General features: G+C 42.0%; 3 protein-coding genes across 3 annotated transcripts in view; 1 reads left to right on the top strand and 2 right to left on the bottom strand.

Annotated features, from left to right (window-relative positions):
• Positions 1-9,606: 9,606 nt before the first annotated feature.
• Positions 9,607-12,470, bottom strand: tnfsf14 (TNF superfamily member 14). The gene is made up of 4 exons (XM_062407182.1): positions 12,192-12,470; positions 10,825-10,858; positions 10,659-10,733; positions 9,607-10,485 (listed from the first exon to the last, which is right to left on the bottom strand). The coding sequence occupies exons 1-4, from the start codon at positions 12,384-12,386 to the stop codon at positions 10,100-10,102; spliced, it is 690 nt and encodes a 229-aa protein (XP_062263166.1). The 5' UTR covers positions 12,387-12,470; the 3' UTR covers positions 9,607-10,099.
• A 2,241-nt stretch (positions 12,471-14,711) lies between these two features.
• On the top strand, positions 14,712-17,757 carry LOC133971125 (transmembrane emp24 domain-containing protein 1-like). The gene is made up of 4 exons (XM_062408359.1): positions 14,712-15,198; positions 16,212-16,309; positions 16,580-16,763; positions 16,869-17,757. The coding sequence occupies exons 1-4, from the start codon at positions 15,004-15,006 to the stop codon at positions 17,085-17,087; spliced, it is 696 nt and encodes a 231-aa protein (XP_062264343.1). The 5' UTR covers positions 14,712-15,003; the 3' UTR covers positions 17,088-17,757.
• dnm2a (dynamin 2a) overlaps positions 17,746-18,704 on the bottom strand; it is a 28,347-nt gene continuing 27,388 nt past the window's right edge. The window contains exon 21 of the mRNA XM_062408357.1: positions 17,746-18,429. Within this exon, the coding sequence (XP_062264341.1) occupies positions 18,399-18,429 (31 nt within the window). The 3' untranslated portion in view covers positions 17,746-18,398. The remainder of the gene's footprint in view (positions 18,430-18,704) is intronic.

Genomic DNA, 18,704 nt, shown 5'->3' with positions numbered 1-18,704 from the left:
AAATCAATAAATATCTCTTTTAAACGGGCGGTACAAAGAATAGAGATAAATAAATATATATATTGATGTACCAAACAAACATGGTGGTGGTACTTGTTAAAATGTAAAAGAGTAAAAAAAAAGAAGAAGAAGCCTATTGGAGAATTTGAATAAGGGAATGAATTGTAAAAGTTTAAATCCAAACTTGCAATGGAAAAGGGAAAAGGAAACATTGTCATCGAAAATCTGGAAACAGAAAGTCTCCTGGATATTTTGCAATAGAATAAAAAAACAATCCCCCCCCCCCCTTACTTTTTTATTCTCTCGTTTCCATTTACCTTTGTAATTGTATACATTTGTTTACTGCCCTCCCACAAAGAAAATATCTCGATGCAACAAACAAACAAACACATGCTGAAATTGTAATGCAAGCAAACCTTAAACACAGGACTTTCTCTGTCTCTATAGGCCAGTTCTCTTCATCATCAGCCCCTGTCTCTTATGGGGTCCCTCAGGGGTCCATACTGGGTCCCATGCTATTCAGCCTGTATATGCTCCCACTGGGTGACATTATAAGAAAGCATAACATCTCTTTTCACCTCTATGCAGATGATTCACAGCTGTACCTGCCATTAAAATCTAGGGACTCCATCCAATCTCTCCTGGTCTGTCTTAAAGATATCAGAAACTGGATGGCCAACAACTTCCTCCAGTTAAATGGTGACAAGACAGAAGTCATCATTTTTGGCCCCCCCAAGGCAAGATGCACTACTCTAAATAATTTAGGTTACCTCACTCCATTTGTCACACCCTACGCCAGAAACCTGGGTGTCATCCTCGACTCTGAACTCTGTTTTGACAAACAGATTAGTAATGTGGTCAAAACTAGTTTCTACCAACTTAGAGTGATTTCCCGCCTCAAAACCTTCCTATCTCATAAAGACCTGGAGATAGTAATTCATGCCTTTATTACATCACGGCTGGACTATTGCAATTCCCTCTACCTCGGCCTCCCCCAATCCTCACTCAGACGTCTACAGCTGGTTCAAAATGCAGCTGCACGTCTTTTAACTGGCACCAAGAGGCGTGAGCACATCACCCCCATTCTGGCCTCCTTGCACTGGCTCCCCATTCTTTTTAGGATACAGTTTAAAGTTGTATTATTTGTTTTTAAGGCCTACATCACTGACCTTGTACAGCCCCAGTCAGTCCAAAGGTCCCTCAGATCCTCTAGCAAGGGTTTTCTGCACGTGCCACGCTCACGGCTCAAGCAGAAAGGTGACAGGGCCTTTGCTGTCGCCGCTCCACGTCTGTGGGACCAGCTCCCTCAGAACATAAGATCCGCCCCCTCCATTTCTGCCTTCAAATCTAGGCTAAAAACCCACTTTTACTCCCTGGCCTTCCTTTCCCCCTAACTGTTCGCCTCCTGTTATTGAATGTTATTGAATGTTATTGCACTTTGTATTAGTTTTTAGTACTTATGGTCAATTTGTATTGTTATATTGTATTATTTGCCTTTTATTGTCATTGTACAGCACTTTGGTCAGTTATGCTGTATTTAAATGTGCTCTATAAATAAATTTTACTTACTTACTTACTTACTTCTAGATCCCTTGGTTTTTTGAGGTTTTTTTTATTACTCTGTAAAGGAAAGTCCTGACCTAAGGTTATCGATGTGTGCCCTCTGTATTTGGCTGCACACTCACAGCAAGTGGAACTTCTCTATTTGATCTCTTAACAATTTATAAAACTGAGAGTCGGAATTTCAGAGATAATTTTTTTCAGAAAAACAGAACTATTCTTTTTTCAAGTGAATCAAATCCGCTTCCTTTGTGACTTTGGGAAAACTTTGAATACTTTTAGTGCGCATCATTGATTAACATCCACTAGATGGCAGTAAATCATCATTTAAAAGTGAGGAAGCGTAGTGATTATACGGTAGCTCACACTGACAGTAGTAATTGAAGAGTGTCACAATGGTTGTGTGTCATTGCTCTCAGGAAAATTCCAATCTGATTTTCCATCCTTCATCGATGTGGCGTGTCAGCCTCTCCACTATTAATTTAGCCCAGTAGTGTATCTGTGTCCACTCCCACGCAAACTACGCTGGCACCAATAAGGCCATTCCCGAAATATTAGTAACACTGGGTTTCCTCTTTCCCTTTTGAATGCAAATATGATTCACCCAGAGTCACGCCACTCTTCTTCCGAAAGTGCAGACGCAAACTATATGTGGCTGTGACGTGTTTCTATGTTCTTCTGAGTATTTCTCACTTTAAATGTGCGTGTCTGGACAATGCTGACTCTCAAATATTCAAAAAGACATTTCAGTGTGGAAAATATCAGACTCAAATATTTTTTTTCTGTCTGTCTTTATATTTCACTACAATACAATCCTACTTTGCGAAGTCTGGGCATGTTGTTTGACATCGCCTGACCTGAACCTTCCCATTCAAATAGTTGGCCTGTAAGGCAGGTATTCACTCTGATGACACATACCTGAAACAAAGCCCATCCTGTTTTGCTGCTATAAAACTTTCCCACAGCAAAGTACAAACAGAGAAAGTGAAACTGACCTGAACTTGCCTAAATATATAGAAATATAGACTCAGGTGGGAATTTTTGATGAGGCCCACAGATAAACAAACATTTCCTTCAAGCCTGTCAAGGTCTTGCTGTGAAGGTGACTAACATTACTGAGGAATAAGTGCAACCAGTGGTTACCAACATAATGCAGACTGAGCAAATAAAACGAACACCCATAAGTAATTACATAATAGTAATAGGATTTACACAGTAAGGTCTTTTTCCATGGGCTGGACCCAAGGAAGAACCCTTAACATTTTTGTGCAGCTCCAAACCAGGGGGCAGATTTTTAAATTTTTACTCTTATACATTCTGTAACCTTTAGGAAAATGAAGAATATTAACAGGAAAACATGGAAGTAAAAAAAGCAAAAGCAGAGACTTTCAGTTTTAACACAAAACATAATGTAAAATATTATTTCATGGATCATAAAGTACCACATATTGTTGAATAAAAATAAGGAACTGAATGATTCATTTGTAAAGAATCCATGTCAAGGTTCGCCTTTCCTTCCGTCTATCCCTTGTAGTGAGTTCGGTTCCTCGTTTTTTTGTCTGAGTGTTTGTGAGTAGAGCAAGAAAAGGGCCAGCCCCGAGACACAGATAAGTACAATCTGGGCTGGCCGTGTTTTCCCTCTGCAACATACAGGGAAAGTACCATCTGTATTCCTCTTTTGTTGTATAGATACTCAGAACACAGCAGAAAGCAGTCATACACCCAAACGTCCTCATCACATGCACACACTGAGCTCAGGAAGCAACACACACACACTGTCTTGGTGCACGGCAGAGGAAACTGCAGGACCTGTGCAGGCGGTCGGCGGCTCTTTACATTTGTCTTCGAGTAGCTCTGTCACTGTCGGTCTAACGATGCCACAGCGTACCCAGCATTGCCTCGTCCACGTCCTCCTGCTGTGGACCATCGTCCTGTCAATCATGCAAGTCGTGTTCGTCATCTTCTACTTCACGGTTGGACGTCAGGTGAGACAGACGGAATTCATTGAGTTTTAAGGTTGTGAACTTGTATAACAGCTTTTAAAAGCCCTTTTTGGATGAGTAACGCAGAGGACGAACGTGAGCCCTGCTGTGGTGAAATACAGTTCCCCGAGCAGTGCACCTGTTCTTTCTTGTGGTTTTGATAGTAGCAGCTGGTTAGAAAAATTCAGCCTGTGCTCCACAGCTGCTCACAGACCTCCGTCATCGGCATTTTACACAAATCTCACCCGGTAGATACAAAAACAACAAAGTACGAACGGTACTTTTTTATTCTATAAGTTCCAAAATAAAAGACCATTTGGAGAAAGTGAGCTGCCTTACTGCACCTCCTTGGGTCAAAGATCCTTTTGCCAGAAACCACAACCCTCTTGTCACCTTCGTTGTGAGCACATTTTGTGTTTCTGTTTCCCACAGAGGACAGCGCAAATCCAGTCGAACGACACGCCGTCGATAAGAAAACCACAGCTTCAGAGTTTTGTGCTTTCATCTGTCGACCTGTGGCGTCATCGCCCCGTTCGTGGAAATGCCACTTTAATGTGCTGCTGTCTCTTTGTTTTCTTTCTGCAGATTGACTTGCTTCATTCTGTGCTCACTCTTAAAGGGATAGATCACCCAAAGATGAAAATTCACTCATGATTCACTCGGCACTATGCCGACGGAGGGGTGGGTGAAGTGTTGAGTCAGCAAAAGACTAGAAAAACGGTTAATGGTAAAACGAAAACATGGTGTAAAGGACTCCGCTTCGGGAGTCAGGGCTTGTGGACACTTGGATGACACCACACAAGCATTATGGAGGCTTTTCTGTTTTCTCCTGGGGGGGGGGTTACGTTTGAAGAATTGTTCTCCATTAACTTCAATTGTATTCGGTTTGGCTGCAACACTGTTTACCCCTGAGGTGTTTTGTGGCACTTGTCTCCTGGCCAGTTGAAACACTTTATGATGCATGTTGCTGAACAGTGTGTCATAGACCACATTTGTTGTTGAAATTTTGAGATTAAAGTTATTCCTTTTTCAACAGATTTCCTCCGACCATGACTTTGGAAAAGGGAAAATGCTCACCTTCCAGGCTATCGATGGTAAAGTTGTTTCATTTGTGTAACATATGACAGGTCAGGTCACTTTTCACAAACTAGGACACACAGAACATGTCCTGGTCAGAGGGGATATGTAATTCCAGCATATCAATTTTAACCACGTGTTTTTTACAGTAGTGGGTGATTCACTCAACACATGATTTTCCAAATACAATTCTGAGAAAACACATGCACAGCTAATTGCAGCTTTTCTGTTGCCCACAGACAAAGGGAGGACTAAATGGTTGGCGAAGAATCCAGACCCGAACCTGGTCTTAGAGGGATACAATCTGACCATACAGAGGGACGGTTACTACTTCCTAAATCTCCAGGTGACACTGAACTCCTGTGAAAAAGAGCACACGGTGACTCTGAAGAGGGACAAGAAAATCCTCCTGGAGGGTTTGATTAACACGACGCTGTGCAGCACAGGCCTCCTGGGCAAGGTAGAGGAGCTGTCTGCCGGATGGACCCTGGAGGTCGCCATCAACCCTGAACCCAAAAATAGCATTAACCTCTCTGACTTTGCAACTCATCTCGATATCATCTACATGCTCAGGCCCTAGATGCAGCTCTGATATGAGACATCTGTTCTAAACCGTTGGCATGTTGCAGGGTGCCCGTCCAGACCGTCCAGCCCGACAGGACCCAATGACCCCGGTCAAAGCTAATTTATTGTTCTCTTGTTACCAAACAGACTCATCCTCCTGCAGTCAGAGAGATGACGGAGAAGGACTGAATTCGAAATGCTCCCCAACTGAATTTAAAATTATTCAATGTCACATTATCTCGGCTGATAAGGTAATCACGGCGTGCAAGCAGCTCTGGGATCGGTCCTGGGATGACGAGATCACTACGACTTCTTTTCAAATTCACACTTAAAAGTTCAGCTGTGTAGTAATGTAGATATTTTACAATATGAAGTAAACAGTAGGTACGAGGGGATTTTTTAAAACTTTTATATTATATTATAACATATAAGAGAACCAAAGGTGGATTGTTCTCATTGCTTCTTAAACAAAGGAGCATGTTACATTTGAACGTATCTGACTGGGCTGTTTATTAGAATGTATTTCCTTGTTGGATTTTAATGTGTGTATTTAGCTCCATGAATGTATTGTTCTGAAGTGCAACATCTGGCAGAGAAACTAACTCTTGAAGCCAGACTGTGTTATTTGCACAAATCATATTCAGCTTATTGCTAATTTATTTCTTGATATGTTTTAACTATGTTAATTATATATTTATGTTTGTATGTATTTATGTACCGTATACGTAGGGATATACAACAACATTCTTTGGACAGGTGTGTCCCTGTGTAACATACATACACTGTATGCAAAGTGTTTTCTTTATTAATTGTTGCAATAAAATAGTTAAAATTGTGTAAACTCAACCATTTAGCTGATAAGTGTTCAAGAAGAAAGACATTTCAGTGTGGAATTCTTGTTTCTTTTCATTATAATGAATTCCTTTATTTATTTATCATGTTAAAACAATAAACACAATTACTTTCATTCATATTGTTTTTTCCTCATCTCTATTTAAACTGAAAAGTGAAAGGACTTGACAGAACGAACCTGATTCTCCTTCACTACTCTGACCGCACGCCGTCTATCCTGAAATCAAAAGTCATGGTGGTGTATGTGAAAGGTTTCATGTTTAACGGTTTTTACTTGGTTTTGTCAAAGAGTTTCGGTTGTCACACCTGACAGTGTTTGTACATCATTCAGAAAAAAAATTGCATTGATTCTGGAAACGTTTGAAGTGTATTTTTGCATCTGATAAAAAAAAAACTGCAATTAAAACATATACAAATGAAAAACTATCTTTTCTTCATTGTGTTTCTTATCTTCCATGTGTTTCAAAAGCTCCGCTGTGGAGCTAAACAGGGTGAATGAACCTACGTTGATTAATTAGTGCTTTTGAAGACCCTGGATAAAAAGTGAAAGTGAGAGGTCAGAAGTTGACAGTGGGACCCCGCAGACACAGCGGGACCCCCCCCCCCCCTGCTGAGCGCTGTCGAGGAATATGCCCTCCGCAGTCTGACAGAGCAAAATAGAAACTCTTCATACAAACCTCCTGAAGCATTTCTTCGGATTTACCTCCCAACAGTAGAGATAAAGGTCATTGGAACATAATATAAGTCATCACAGCCCAGTGACATATTTTCCAAGCTACTGAGGTTTCATCTGAGAACTCTTTTCCAAACCTCAGCTGCACAGTCTCATATCTCTCACCACATGCTACCACTGCGGCTTTCGATTACACCAGGGAGATGTCCAAGATGTTGAATCTGAATGCAGATAGCACAGATACACAGTTAACACCCACTCCTGTCTCCTTTATCAGTGGCATTCGTATGGGCTGGTTTGTTCCTGCCTTGGCTTTCCACTGCCTGAAGTCTAGGCGGACGTGCGACAGCTGTGTATCCTCATGAAGATGTGTGTCAGCTACTGTGAAATCCCTCATCACCTCTTTACCATAATGTTCACCTCAGTGTCACTGAGGTTACATGTGGGCCGCCATTGTTTTTCAGTGTATGTCGGTAAATCACAAAATATAAAAGATCTTGCTGAATGTAAGATGCGTCAGATGGGTTTTGTAGGGAAGAGCAATACTGACGATAATAATGATAATGATAATAATAAATATAATAATAGCACCCTTCAAAACATAGTTACAGGGTGCTTCACAAGTTAAAAATTGAAGGTACACAACAGAAAACAATTAAAAGCTATTTGAAGATCACACAGCATTGGACAATGTTAGAGCCCAAATATAACAATACAAATGTAACAGACTAGGAAGGAGTCAAAACTAATTAAAATAAAATACTTTATGATTGTCAAGAAATTGTAAAACTGTAGCTGGATTAAAAATAAACAAAGCTGAAGATCAAAGGTCCTGAGTATGCACACGGTGAGAGATTTGGAAGAGGATAAAGAGTTTAAACCTCAACTAAAAATGACATTACAAATAATTCAGCCTGTGAGCGAAAGGTTTGAAATTCTCTTATGAGAGGCGTTTTTAAAAATGAATCCATCTGTCAAAGTTTCCGAAACTTCAGACACGCATCAGGTCTCCACTCCCATCGACTTGATCCAGACACCGACACAAGGGGACAGCATTCAGCCGTCTACCATCACCTCCCTCCTTCACTCTTGATTGGCTGGAACATTTTACCACATGTTGCTCACTGTGAAATAAAGGCCCCACAGTGGAAGAGCCGGTGCTTTATTTCCACATATTCTAATGCGATACGACTGATTTTGTTTTCTCAAAGGAAAAAACGTTTCTTTCGTAAATAGAACCGTGAATAACTGGTGGAAGCTGCACAGTGGTGCTGTCCCACTCTGATTCTCGAGAGAAGCTGCTCGAACCTCGACCACGCAGCAGAAAACAGCTCCCCCCTCTTGTGCCACTACAGCCTCTCACGCTTCACAGTGGAAGGTGATGGCTCACAGACACATGAGAAAATACACGTGCGCCACATAACAAAGAAATCGAAGTCAAGGTCAACCAATGACAGGTAGACTTGCGCAGCCAGAGCGCATACACTGCAAAGCTCCGGACTGTAGCCGCAGGCCTGAGCTGCAGCACAGTTTCCTCACACATTAGTTGGTTGGAAAGTGAGTCAGGTAATTTGCTTGCCGCCCCCCCCCCCCCCCCCCCCCCTACCCCTGAACCCCGCGGCCTCCACAGCCACTTCCTCCGCCAGTTTACAAACACATAACTCTGTGGGTGTTTTCTTTTCAAAGCGGCTTCTTCGAACAGACACACAGCTGAAGGGAAAGTGCAACAGCGGGTGCATGAGCGAGCTGTGACAAATAATAGTACAGAAAGTGACGGGGGCTTTTGCACAGGGGCCCATCGACATGCTGGCGAGGACTTGAAAAAGGCAATCTATGGCTGAGAGGATTAACAAAGTGTGCTGATCTGAATCATAATAACTAAAAATGAGAAACTTTGTTTCTATAGCGCCTTAAAAGCAATGGCAAGGTGCTTCGTTGCACGTGGCTTGATTGTGGGATTTATGACATTTCAATCTTAGCTATATTACAGTTTTTCTCCATTGCTTTGGCTCCTTTCACGAAACAGAAATGACATTCTCAAAACAACACGTGCAAACCTCCAAACCACTGGGCACTTGTTCAAAAGAGATTGGAATATCTCATTCCTTTAATCAAATTGCAATTGTATTAGCACATCCTTGCAATGACAAGTACAATTTCCAACAGCTTGCACAAATTTCAAATGATTTAGCCCACCTTTGCAAACGGTTAGGTAAAATTGCCTTCAGTTAGCCCAATTACCAATTGAATATATATTGTTGGTCAAAACTGACTGTCGCTTCTCAGTCAAGTGGTCGTTCTCTGCAGAACATGTTGACATAATTTCATTGTTTACATCATCACCTGCACAATAGTTCACTCCACAGTCAAAATCGTACAGGCACATAATACCATGAAAGACATCATGGTATATACTGTAATAAGGATATCTTTGATCATCGGCTTAACTTTCAGGGGCAACTAGAACTTTAGTAATCAAGGTTGAGTTTCACACATCTGATCACCAATCACACAGTAAGTTTACAGTTTTTCTCAATTGCTTTGGCTCATTTCACGAAACAGAAATGACATTCTCAGAGCTCTAAGTGCAATTGGCAAAATAGCCCATATGGTTCAGCACAACTACATGATCACATGAGTAAAACTGCTGCACTGCAGAACCAATGTCTCTGCATGTGCAGCCAAACCCACCCCAATATATCAAATTCCCTGTTATGCGTCACTCTGGCATTTAAAAAAATCTTCTCCACATATCGTGTCATGTGGTTGAACTGAGTGGGTGAGGCTTTGCTGCTACTGAGCAGAAGCTCCTTTGAGGCCTCACCTGACACGGCAGGAAGTGAGTTCACTTCACCGCGGAAAGAATGACCCGAGGAAAGACCCAAGAAAACTAGCAGACCTTTTCCATGATTGTCTGTTTATTTCCTTATTGTCTATACATTACTGTACAAAGATACAACATCATTTAGCAGGAATAATAAATAAATGGTGCGAAAGTGCGTGTTACAGCAAGGAGTTTAGGAGGAAAATGTGTTAATTGAGTTTATTTAACATCTATGATGGGACATTTCAGAAATTAATTTAATTATGTACATTCTTACTCCGAACCTTTAGCTTCGTGGAAATTGAGTGAGATTAATTCTCTTTGCAATACATTAGAAGTCCTTTTTCCAGATTTCTCTGTAGTCATTGGAAACAGAAAGTAGAAAGAAGTTCTGACAACACAGAGAGTAATGCACAATACATTTCTGCATAACGCAGACAAACAGGTAAAGTGGGGAGAGTCCCTGAATTGCCTTATATGTACAAGTTGTACCAGTGACAGACTACAACCGAGAGTGATGAGTCAAAGCTTATCAATTTGTAACAATGATGAGGCTCTGTCTGATATTTAAATCATAAATGCACCAAAGACGTTCTCATAGGATTTGTTTTGCTGGATTTTCGCGGTGCTGCTGACTTTCACGAACAGAGCATCGTCTTTGCAAAGGTGGAACACTCCGCCCAGGTAACTGTTGGATCGTCCTTTGCTCTTTTTCAAGGTGTATTTCCTGGACCTCTGGAGGGTTATACTTTTCCCAGGATACTTATCAGTATTCTTCTCGACAGAGTGGTAAAATTTGTCCTCCTCCATGAAGAAAACCTTTGAATATACATAGTAAAAACCCTCCTTCTGAATGATGAGGCTTCTATCACTGTAGACCATTCCATAGAGGATGGGCTCTGCAATCATGCTCCATGCCATGATCTCGTGTCCATGAACTACATCGCTACCACCTGGGGGAAAAAACAGGGACAATGTGAAATTGGATTATTTAAAATCAGAGATTATAAATAAGCATAAAGAGACATTTTACTCAAACGCGATGATTTGAATACTCACCCTTCTGCAAACTGCACCATATACAAGACACTTTGGATAATGGTTAAGACAAAGACAATTCTCTCACCTGTCAGATGTGCAACTGGTTTGGAGGGAAGAATTTCATAACTGGGCGATTCAGTGGTGGAAGTAACATCTTCATCTGTGGGAGGAGCAGACACAATGTCTCTAATGTGAACTTAATATACAAAGTACAGATAAAAATGCTTTGAGAAAAAAAAGCAGGAAAATACCTCCAGTGAGCTTGGAGGACGACGCTGAGGCAGCCTGCAACGCAAAGAGACGGGATTTAACTCTTGGTCGAGTGTGTGTTTTATGAGCGAGCACATCCAGATTCTGTCACCACTGATAGACAGGTGACAGAGTTGAAATGCAAATTACTAAAATCTCACCAAACGTAAGCATAAATATATTTTGTATATTAATATACACACACACACACACACACACACACATTTGGTGAACATATTGTGAAAACAGAAGATGCTCCTTTGAAAAGATCCCTACTCAGATTTTTTGATGTGCAACTTTTTGACAGATAGACAGATAGATAGATAGATAGATAGATAGATAGATAGATAGATAGATAGATAGATAGATAGATAGATAGATAGATAGATAGATAGATAGATAGATAGTCTAAGTTGGGTTGATCCACCTATTGCGTTTCTATGGTTTGTACTGTATGTGGAACAAGGCAGTGCAGGTCTCTGCTAACAAGGTAGATGACATTTGTGTCACAGGAAATAGACCACTTCCTCCTCTGCACTGCCCCACGTATGAAGAGTAGATTCATGTGCATACTTGCAAAATATTGCCCCCTTCCCCCCCCCCCCCCCCCACACACACACACACAGCCCCATGACTGCTGTCCTCAGACGCAGCATCAGACATGCAGGAAACTGAGTCACACACAGAGATACAGTGGCCATCATGAAAGACCATGTCTGTGTGCAATCGCCCCAGGGGGGGTCAGTGGGGTTTCTGATAAATGGGCCGGGCTTTAATGTACTTCTCCATCTCCACTCGTCCCTCTTCCCGATAATAGTGGAATAAATTCACTGTCAGCAGTTAAGGCGGAAAAACATTCATTCATGGGGTTGGGGTAAATGTCAGCTTTTTTAGTTATGTCACGAGGGTTCACAAAATGTTGTGTAAAGTGAAGGGTCAGGGCAAAGTGTGGGCCTACGCTTTTATTAAAATAAAACGATTTTTTAAAGCTTTTTTGAGACTTTCCTATAACAAAAAACCTTTAAATACATAGATTTAAAGGTTATGTAGTGAATTTACAGAACATCACAATCACAGATTTCATGACATTCATGTTTAAAGCTCACGTATTTAAATGTTTTCTCATTAAGGTATGACCTCAGTAGATTTTTACATTTGTATAGCAGAACAAAGTTTGATACACAACAGTCAAGAAATTAATGAATTTCAGTTCTGTTGAACTGTGAAAAGTCATTTTAAAATAATTAAAAGTTGAATTGTCAAAAGGGAGGTAAATCTGAATGAGACCTTATCAAGCCAGTGAGATTCAAAATATGCAGAAAATAATTGTGACCTCCATTAAATGAGACTTTACAAAGTTCATACTCACATGTTGGAGAAAGTAGAGGCGGTAGATGAAGCAGGCTTCGATGGTCATGCCACACAACGCCACGCTCACCAGCAGGATCAGCAGGGTCTGCGCCACCCCGGCTCGCCGCTGCCTCTGGCCCAGCCTGGACGGTATAGGAGGCCGGTTGGCATGGCTGTCCACCACGTACACATTGGGATTCTCGTGTCGGACCATACCTGCAATGCTCTGTCTATAACTGAAAACAATGAAGTGTGCAAACGTCCTCGAGAAGTTGTCAGATGTTGTTGCTTCACAGAGGCTGTGGAGAGAGAGAGAGAGAGAGAGAGAAAGAGACCGAGAGATAGACAGAGAAGTGTAAAGAGGCAGCAGAATGGGTGGGCTCACTTGTGATTGGTTCAAGTAAACACAGCTCACCAGTAGTCAGATGAAAAAGCAACTCGGATATAGAAATCTGGAGACGCATCAGGGAGACCTCTTTTGGAGGCTGCCAGAAATCCACCTGTCTGCATTCAGCAACATGAAAATCATGCTGAGGTGGACTTTCCCTTTTGCAGCTGCAAAACCTGACAAACGACCAGGTGGGGAGAATCAGGGTGGAGGCCAATGACAAGCAGGAGACACACTCAACCCCCCCCCCCCCCCAATCAGACCCCCACACTCTACTGTAGCAATGTTGAAATATCTCCATTCACACTTCCTCTCTTACTCCCACACACGTGCAGTGATTTCTCTCGTGCAGTCTAATGACTGAACGTGAGATCAAGATTTTAAAGGTTCAGTGTGAAGAATCTGTAGCAGCCGAGAACCCCTCAGCCTCATCTTCCCTACACGAGAGAGAACCTGTGGCAGCCTTCAGGTGTCATAAAAACTCAAAGGGTGTTCAGTTTGTCCAGACTGGGCCTCTGTAAAAAACTAGGCGGCCTCCGTATAGAGGACCAACTTCTGATGTATATTTAAATATAAAGGTCCCATTCCGGGGCAGAGAAAACGACAATTTGTACAGTTTAGATGAAACACACTAGTGAATACATCACCCTGATTATTGTTTTATTGAATTTCTGCCAATAGATCCCTTTCACCGTAATCGTACACACTCAACCTTTAATCTCGGCTACTTTCAGGGAGACTTCGGACCCACGTGGGCTCAGACGTGAACTTTGGTCATTCTTGGTGAGAGGATAAGGATGGAGTCCAGTTCCTACACTTTGAGGTGACATTAAATCGATATCTGACTGCATTAATGAAGATGCAGCAAGGAAGTACAAGTCCACAAAGACAAATTCAAAGTTGAGACCAATCCAGGAACCAGAGGGTCGGTGCTTCGACCCCTGGCGGCTCTGTCCTGCGTGCCGAAGGTGGACTTGGACTTGGTTTGGATGAATGGCAAAGCTGTTCATCAAGACAGAAGAAGCTTTATCAGACCTCTCTGCTGCTGCCATGACACAATCTGCAGGTACCACGTTTCTAAGAGTTCAACCACATAAAGCAAAAGGGAGAAGCTAAGAAGGAGACTGTTCAGATAAATAACTTAGTTTAATTATATCGCACACATGCCAGGCTGATTTGGAAGTAGACTTAAGGGATGTACAAAGACCCCAGGAGCTGCTATAGTTAAATACCATTACAGGTTCCCTACAAAGATATTAAAAACCTAAATATCAAGATTTTTTCTGTGAATCTCTGTCACTGATGTAACCACTCCAATGTCAAGCTTTCTGTCTATTCTGACCCACAGCTCCATCTATAAGATAAAACAGGACACACAACAAGCTCATATTTCAAAGTACTGTAAAAACTATTTGCTCAATAATTCCAGAGAGAGAGACTGATATGCATGTGTTCAGGACCTCATAAAGTAGAGAGGTTCTGAAGACAGGCATATCAGGCTCACCCTGAATTTATTGAGCAAAGTGTTTTTACAGTACTTTGAAATATCCTGAAATGATCTATTCCACAGTGAAAATGTTGGACTTTACTTTGAAAAAATCGCCAAATCTATACAGTAAACATGTTTGATATTCTGTATGTAGGTAGTCAGAGAAGTCCTGAACACAGGCATATCAGTCTCACTCTGAACTTATTGAGCAAACTGTTTTTTATAGAACTTTGAAATATCCAGAAGTGAACTGATTTGATTGTACACATGTTGGACTTTACTTTGAAAAATCTCTTAATCTATACAGTAAATATGTTTGATATTCAGTATGGAGGTAGTCAGAGAGGTTATGAACACACGCATATCAGTTTCTCTCTGAACTTATTGAGAAAATAGTTTTTACAGTATTTTGAAGTATCCAGAAATTACCTACTTGAAGCTAAAAATGTGTGATTTGTTTTGTAAAATCTCATAATTGATATTGTCAAAATTATAGGTAAGACAATGTATACTTTTTGTGAATTTGATCCAAGAAATAATTTTTCAATTATGCATTTTGTTAAGGCCCCATGTCAACAGTTTATTTTGAAAACCGGACGTAGGCCCACGTGCTCTACCTCTAACCCCTTACCTATCCGTTGCCGTCCTCTATCTGGGCGGTTTGGATGCGTTTACCATAAGTGTCAGTATATGAGTGCAGTAGAGTTTTTGTGTCGGCTGATTTGACCACAGAGATGCGAGTGTCGGCTGGCTGACCGCAGTTCGTCCACACAGATAGTGGCTGCACTCACTCAGCGTTGAGAGGTGAGCCGGTGCCTGTCAGCCTCCTCTGCAGCCGTCACAGTACCCGAGGAGGCAGTTTCAGACAGGGAGTGGAATAGTTTGGTTGTAAATGTGTAACACGGGAGAAGAGAGGTGCTGAAAAAAAGGAGGTGGGAGAGGAGTGAATGGACAATGCAGTGCGACCGGAGGAGGATGAGTGTGTCTGCACGGCTCTGTTTGCTGGCGTGTTTCACTCTGACCGGACACTTGACTTTGGCTCTGGGGTCAAGTCAGGACGTGGAGTTGACGTTTCTGTTACCCGCCGGCAGCACCGAGTGTTTCTACCAAACCACCGCGAGTAACGACACCATGGAAGTTGAATATCAGGTGAATCTGATTTTCTTTCGTTTCCTCTTGTGTGTCAGTGTAATGACGTGGTTGAGGTTTTGATTAAGTTTGAGGAAGCTTTGTGGATCGGGTCTAACTGAAAAACAAGAGGACTGGTTCTGGACTTTGGTCTTGAAGGCATACGCAGAGAGATACAACCCCCTATCACCGGAGATAAGGAAGAAGTAGAAAAACAAAAGAGATATTCCTTCGCTTCCCCACATACTGCCAATATCATGTTTTCAAAGTATTTATCGTCCAGTAGGAACAAGATGTACGCAAAAGATAATATTATTAAGCGCAAACAAAATAGAGAGCCTAGTGATCATCAAAATTGAATTTGCAATAAGTACTTTTTTACGACAAAGCATCAGTTTTATTTTCTAAACAATCAGCTTCTAGTGCTAAAGGTCCTTACTCGAGTCATTCACAACTTTTTACCGGTGTGACCTTTGCATTGTGCCTCACGCCACAGTCCTCATATGAACACTGCGCCCTCTGGTGGTCGTGAGCTGATTGTTTGGAATGAATATGCAGAGATAACACAGGATATGTGAGTGAATTGTGGGTAACTAGAATATTCTGCATGACCTCTGAGCGTTAACAAAAAGACCCTTTTAGTCAAACTGACCTTTGTCTCACCTTTGTGCATTGTGAGGAATGAAACCATACACTTTTTATTGTCCTTTTGTTTCACTGTCTTTCTGTTGCATAATATTTATTGCTGATTACATCTTTTATGATGTCATCACCTTCGCCAAGTTGCGTTCACTTGTCAGTTTTTATGCAGGATTAAACTAAAACTATGGTCACATATTAACATAACTCATTGGAAGGATTTGTTGTGGGTCAGGGAGGAATCCACTGAGGCTCTTGATGAAAAAAATCAAGCAGATTTAGGGGGCTAATGTCTATGAACGTGTGAAACTTGGTGCAGCTTGATTGAAGGGGACTGTTTGGCCTTGGCGGAGGTAAAGCCATTTCACCTTTATTATTTACTCATTGTCCTACAGGTGATAGCCGGGTCCGGTCTGAACGTTGGTTTTGCCCTCATCTCACCCAGCGGACACCGGCTGGTCTCTGACTTCAGGCAATCTGAAGGAATCCACACGTGGGTCACCTAAATGCTTTCCAGCCACCGCCCCCTTGTGGTGGGATGCTCAGTTTTGTTTGTATTGAAAACCGATCATCCAGAAAATTTGAAGCAAGCATTAAAGTAGCACTCGAGAGAAAAATACTTGATTTCAGATCTCATAAATGTGTCATCAGACATTTGTGAGAACATTTAATACGCTCTTCTGTTGTGTTGTGTCTTAATAATGAATCATACAATGCTGTCGAGAGCTAATCCCCTCTGTAACAGCTTCTTTCCTTCCTGCAGGACGACTCCCACAGAGAATGGAGATTACCAGCTGTGTTTCGACAATAGCTTCAGTAAAATGTCGGTGAAGATTGTGTTCTTTGGGGTGAGCGTCAGCCACAGCGGAGGAAGTGGAGGCCGAGTGGAGTGGGTGGACATGGCGGCGACTGACAGCCTGGTGGAGTACAAACTGGAGGACATCAGGGTGAGAGGGAAACACAGGGAGCTTCGATTTCCCCTTCAGACCTAGTATCATCTCCCACTCCTCTTTCATCTCCTCCTTTCCGCTGTTCTGTTCTTCCTCTTCCAGGCGACGATGGACTCCGTGTACCAGCGACTGGAGAGGACCCGGCAGGTCCAGGCCTCGCTGCGGGCCTTCGAGGCGAGGGACCGCTTCCTGCTGGAGGACAACCTGTGGCGGGTGTCCTTCTGGTCCAGCCTCAACCTGCTCGTCATGCTCACCGTTGCCGCCACTCAAATCTACACCCTGCAGCGTCTCTTCGACAGCAACAAGCGGACGTGCACCTAGTCGCAGCAGAACTGACTCACTGACCTCCAGCTGACAGCTCACTGCTCTCACACTGGAGAGCTGGACGTTCAATTGACATGTGAGCTGCACTTAAAGGGAGAAACTGATTCATCATGCACTGAGGAACCTCTTAAATTACTGCCAAAGATGCTGCTTGTGTTTTGAAAGTTTGGTCCACACCTACTGGAGTACGCAAAAAATCGAAGACTGTTTAGAAAGATGGACGACACAGCTCCACTTCCTCCCACCACCCAGAAATGAATCCAATATAACCCGCAAATGAAAGCTGCCATCTACTGCGGACGATGATCAAGTGTTTCACCCCATTTTAATAGCAACAAATAAACCTTAAAATGTCAGAAACCCCCTTATTTCATGTGCTTTTGGCTTCTCTTTTGCCACTGTCCCATCCATCATGTCACAAAGGTGCTATCAACAATACACTAAGATACTCAAATATATTTGTTGATAATGTAATCGGTGAAGCTTTTAACCCAAACCTTTTGTCACTGAACGTTGTTTTTATGAATATCAGATATTACAATTGAACACATTACTAGAGCCCATGTGACAAAGCAAATAAACTCCAGCTCCTGACCGACATCTTTTTTCTTTGTACTAAGCCTTAGGCTGTTTAAAAAGACAAAAATAAAGAATGTCACTTAGTTACTTTCTTTATTTCCTTGTCATTATTTGGATGCACTGTCATTTATCTCAAGTTTTTTGCAATAAAAAAAAAAAAAAAAAAGAAGAAACTCAGTCGACAAGACGTATTGTGTATTCAGATCACAAATATTGTTTCCCCTCTCGTCATGACGGGGATCAGTGGGACTGCTCGGCTTCCTGAGCCATCGTTCACCTGTTCTGTCATTAATCATAATCAGTGGCTATACTTAACAAAGCAGATGTTACAATAACAAACATGTTGAACTGCTCATGACTTGGCACTTTATCTGGTCATCTGTCCCTCAAAGTAAAATCATTCTGTACATCAATCTGCATTTTTACTGACAGGCATCTGGATATAAACTAGGGAACATCTGCAGTGGATTGAGGTGTTATAGTCACTCTGTAACCAACTGTGCAAATACCACAATATTTGTAGTGCTCAGAACTATTTTGGACAACATTCACTGTAGGAAAAAATAACTTCAGTTTAACGTTCGATGCTTCAGTAATTGAGTAATCACTGACAGCAGCAGATAAGGGTTCTTGGTGAGCTGAAGATGAAAGATATGTCGCTCCTCTGTGGTTCTGCAGTTGTTGTGGATGGAGGTGGTTGCATGTCCGCTGCAGGCTGCACAGTCGAGGTCACCACTGGTTTCGTCGGGGAGCCGGGCGCCTGTTCAGGGACAATCAGCCAATGTTAATGTTTTAACCTCGCACTCCGACAGGGGACATTACAGGACCCAGTCATCGGACCGGCGAGGGAATTGGTGAAGAGGCAATCCTGTGAGGGCGCTTGGAGATCATCCTCCACTCTCACAAGAAAGGGTTGATTAGACACATTATTTTTTCATTCATACAGCAACTTGGGAGAAAGACTTCTTCAGCAAATATTTGGTTCTGTGAAAGATGAGATTTGATTTTAACTCTAATCTGCATAAACAGCCAGTG

Source organism: Platichthys flesus, chromosome 16 (genome assembly GCF_949316205.1).
Source record: "Platichthys flesus chromosome 16, fPlaFle2.1, whole genome shotgun sequence".
Classification (NCBI taxonomy): Eukaryota; Metazoa; Chordata; class Actinopteri; order Pleuronectiformes; family Pleuronectidae; genus Platichthys; species Platichthys flesus.
This window is presented reverse-complemented; position numbering and strand designations above follow the sequence as displayed.

Bases quoted from the DNA above. Each gene is read 5' to 3' on its own strand.
- tnfsf14 (XM_062407182.1), bottom strand. From the start codon at position 12,386: ATGGTCCGACACGAGAATCCCAATGTGTACGTGGTGGACAGCCATGCC. The intron at 10,859-12,191 runs GTGAGTATGAAC...TTTGCGTTGCAG, and splicing joins GCCTCTACTTTCTCCAACAT to GCTGCCTCAGCGTCGTCCTC. The intron at 10,486-10,658 runs GTGAGAGAATTG...TTTTTCCCCCAG, and splicing joins ACCAGTTGCACATCTGACAG to GTGGTAGCGATGTAGTTCAT.
- LOC133971125 (XM_062408359.1), top strand. From the start codon at position 15,004: ATGCAGTGCGACCGGAGGAGGATGAGTGTGTCTGCACGGCTCTGTTTG. The intron at 15,199-16,211 runs GTGAATCTGATT...ATTGTCCTACAG, and splicing joins CCATGGAAGTTGAATATCAG to GTGATAGCCGGGTCCGGTCT. The intron at 16,764-16,868 runs GTGAGAGGGAAA...TTCCTCTTCCAG, and splicing joins ACAAACTGGAGGACATCAGG to GCGACGATGGACTCCGTGTA.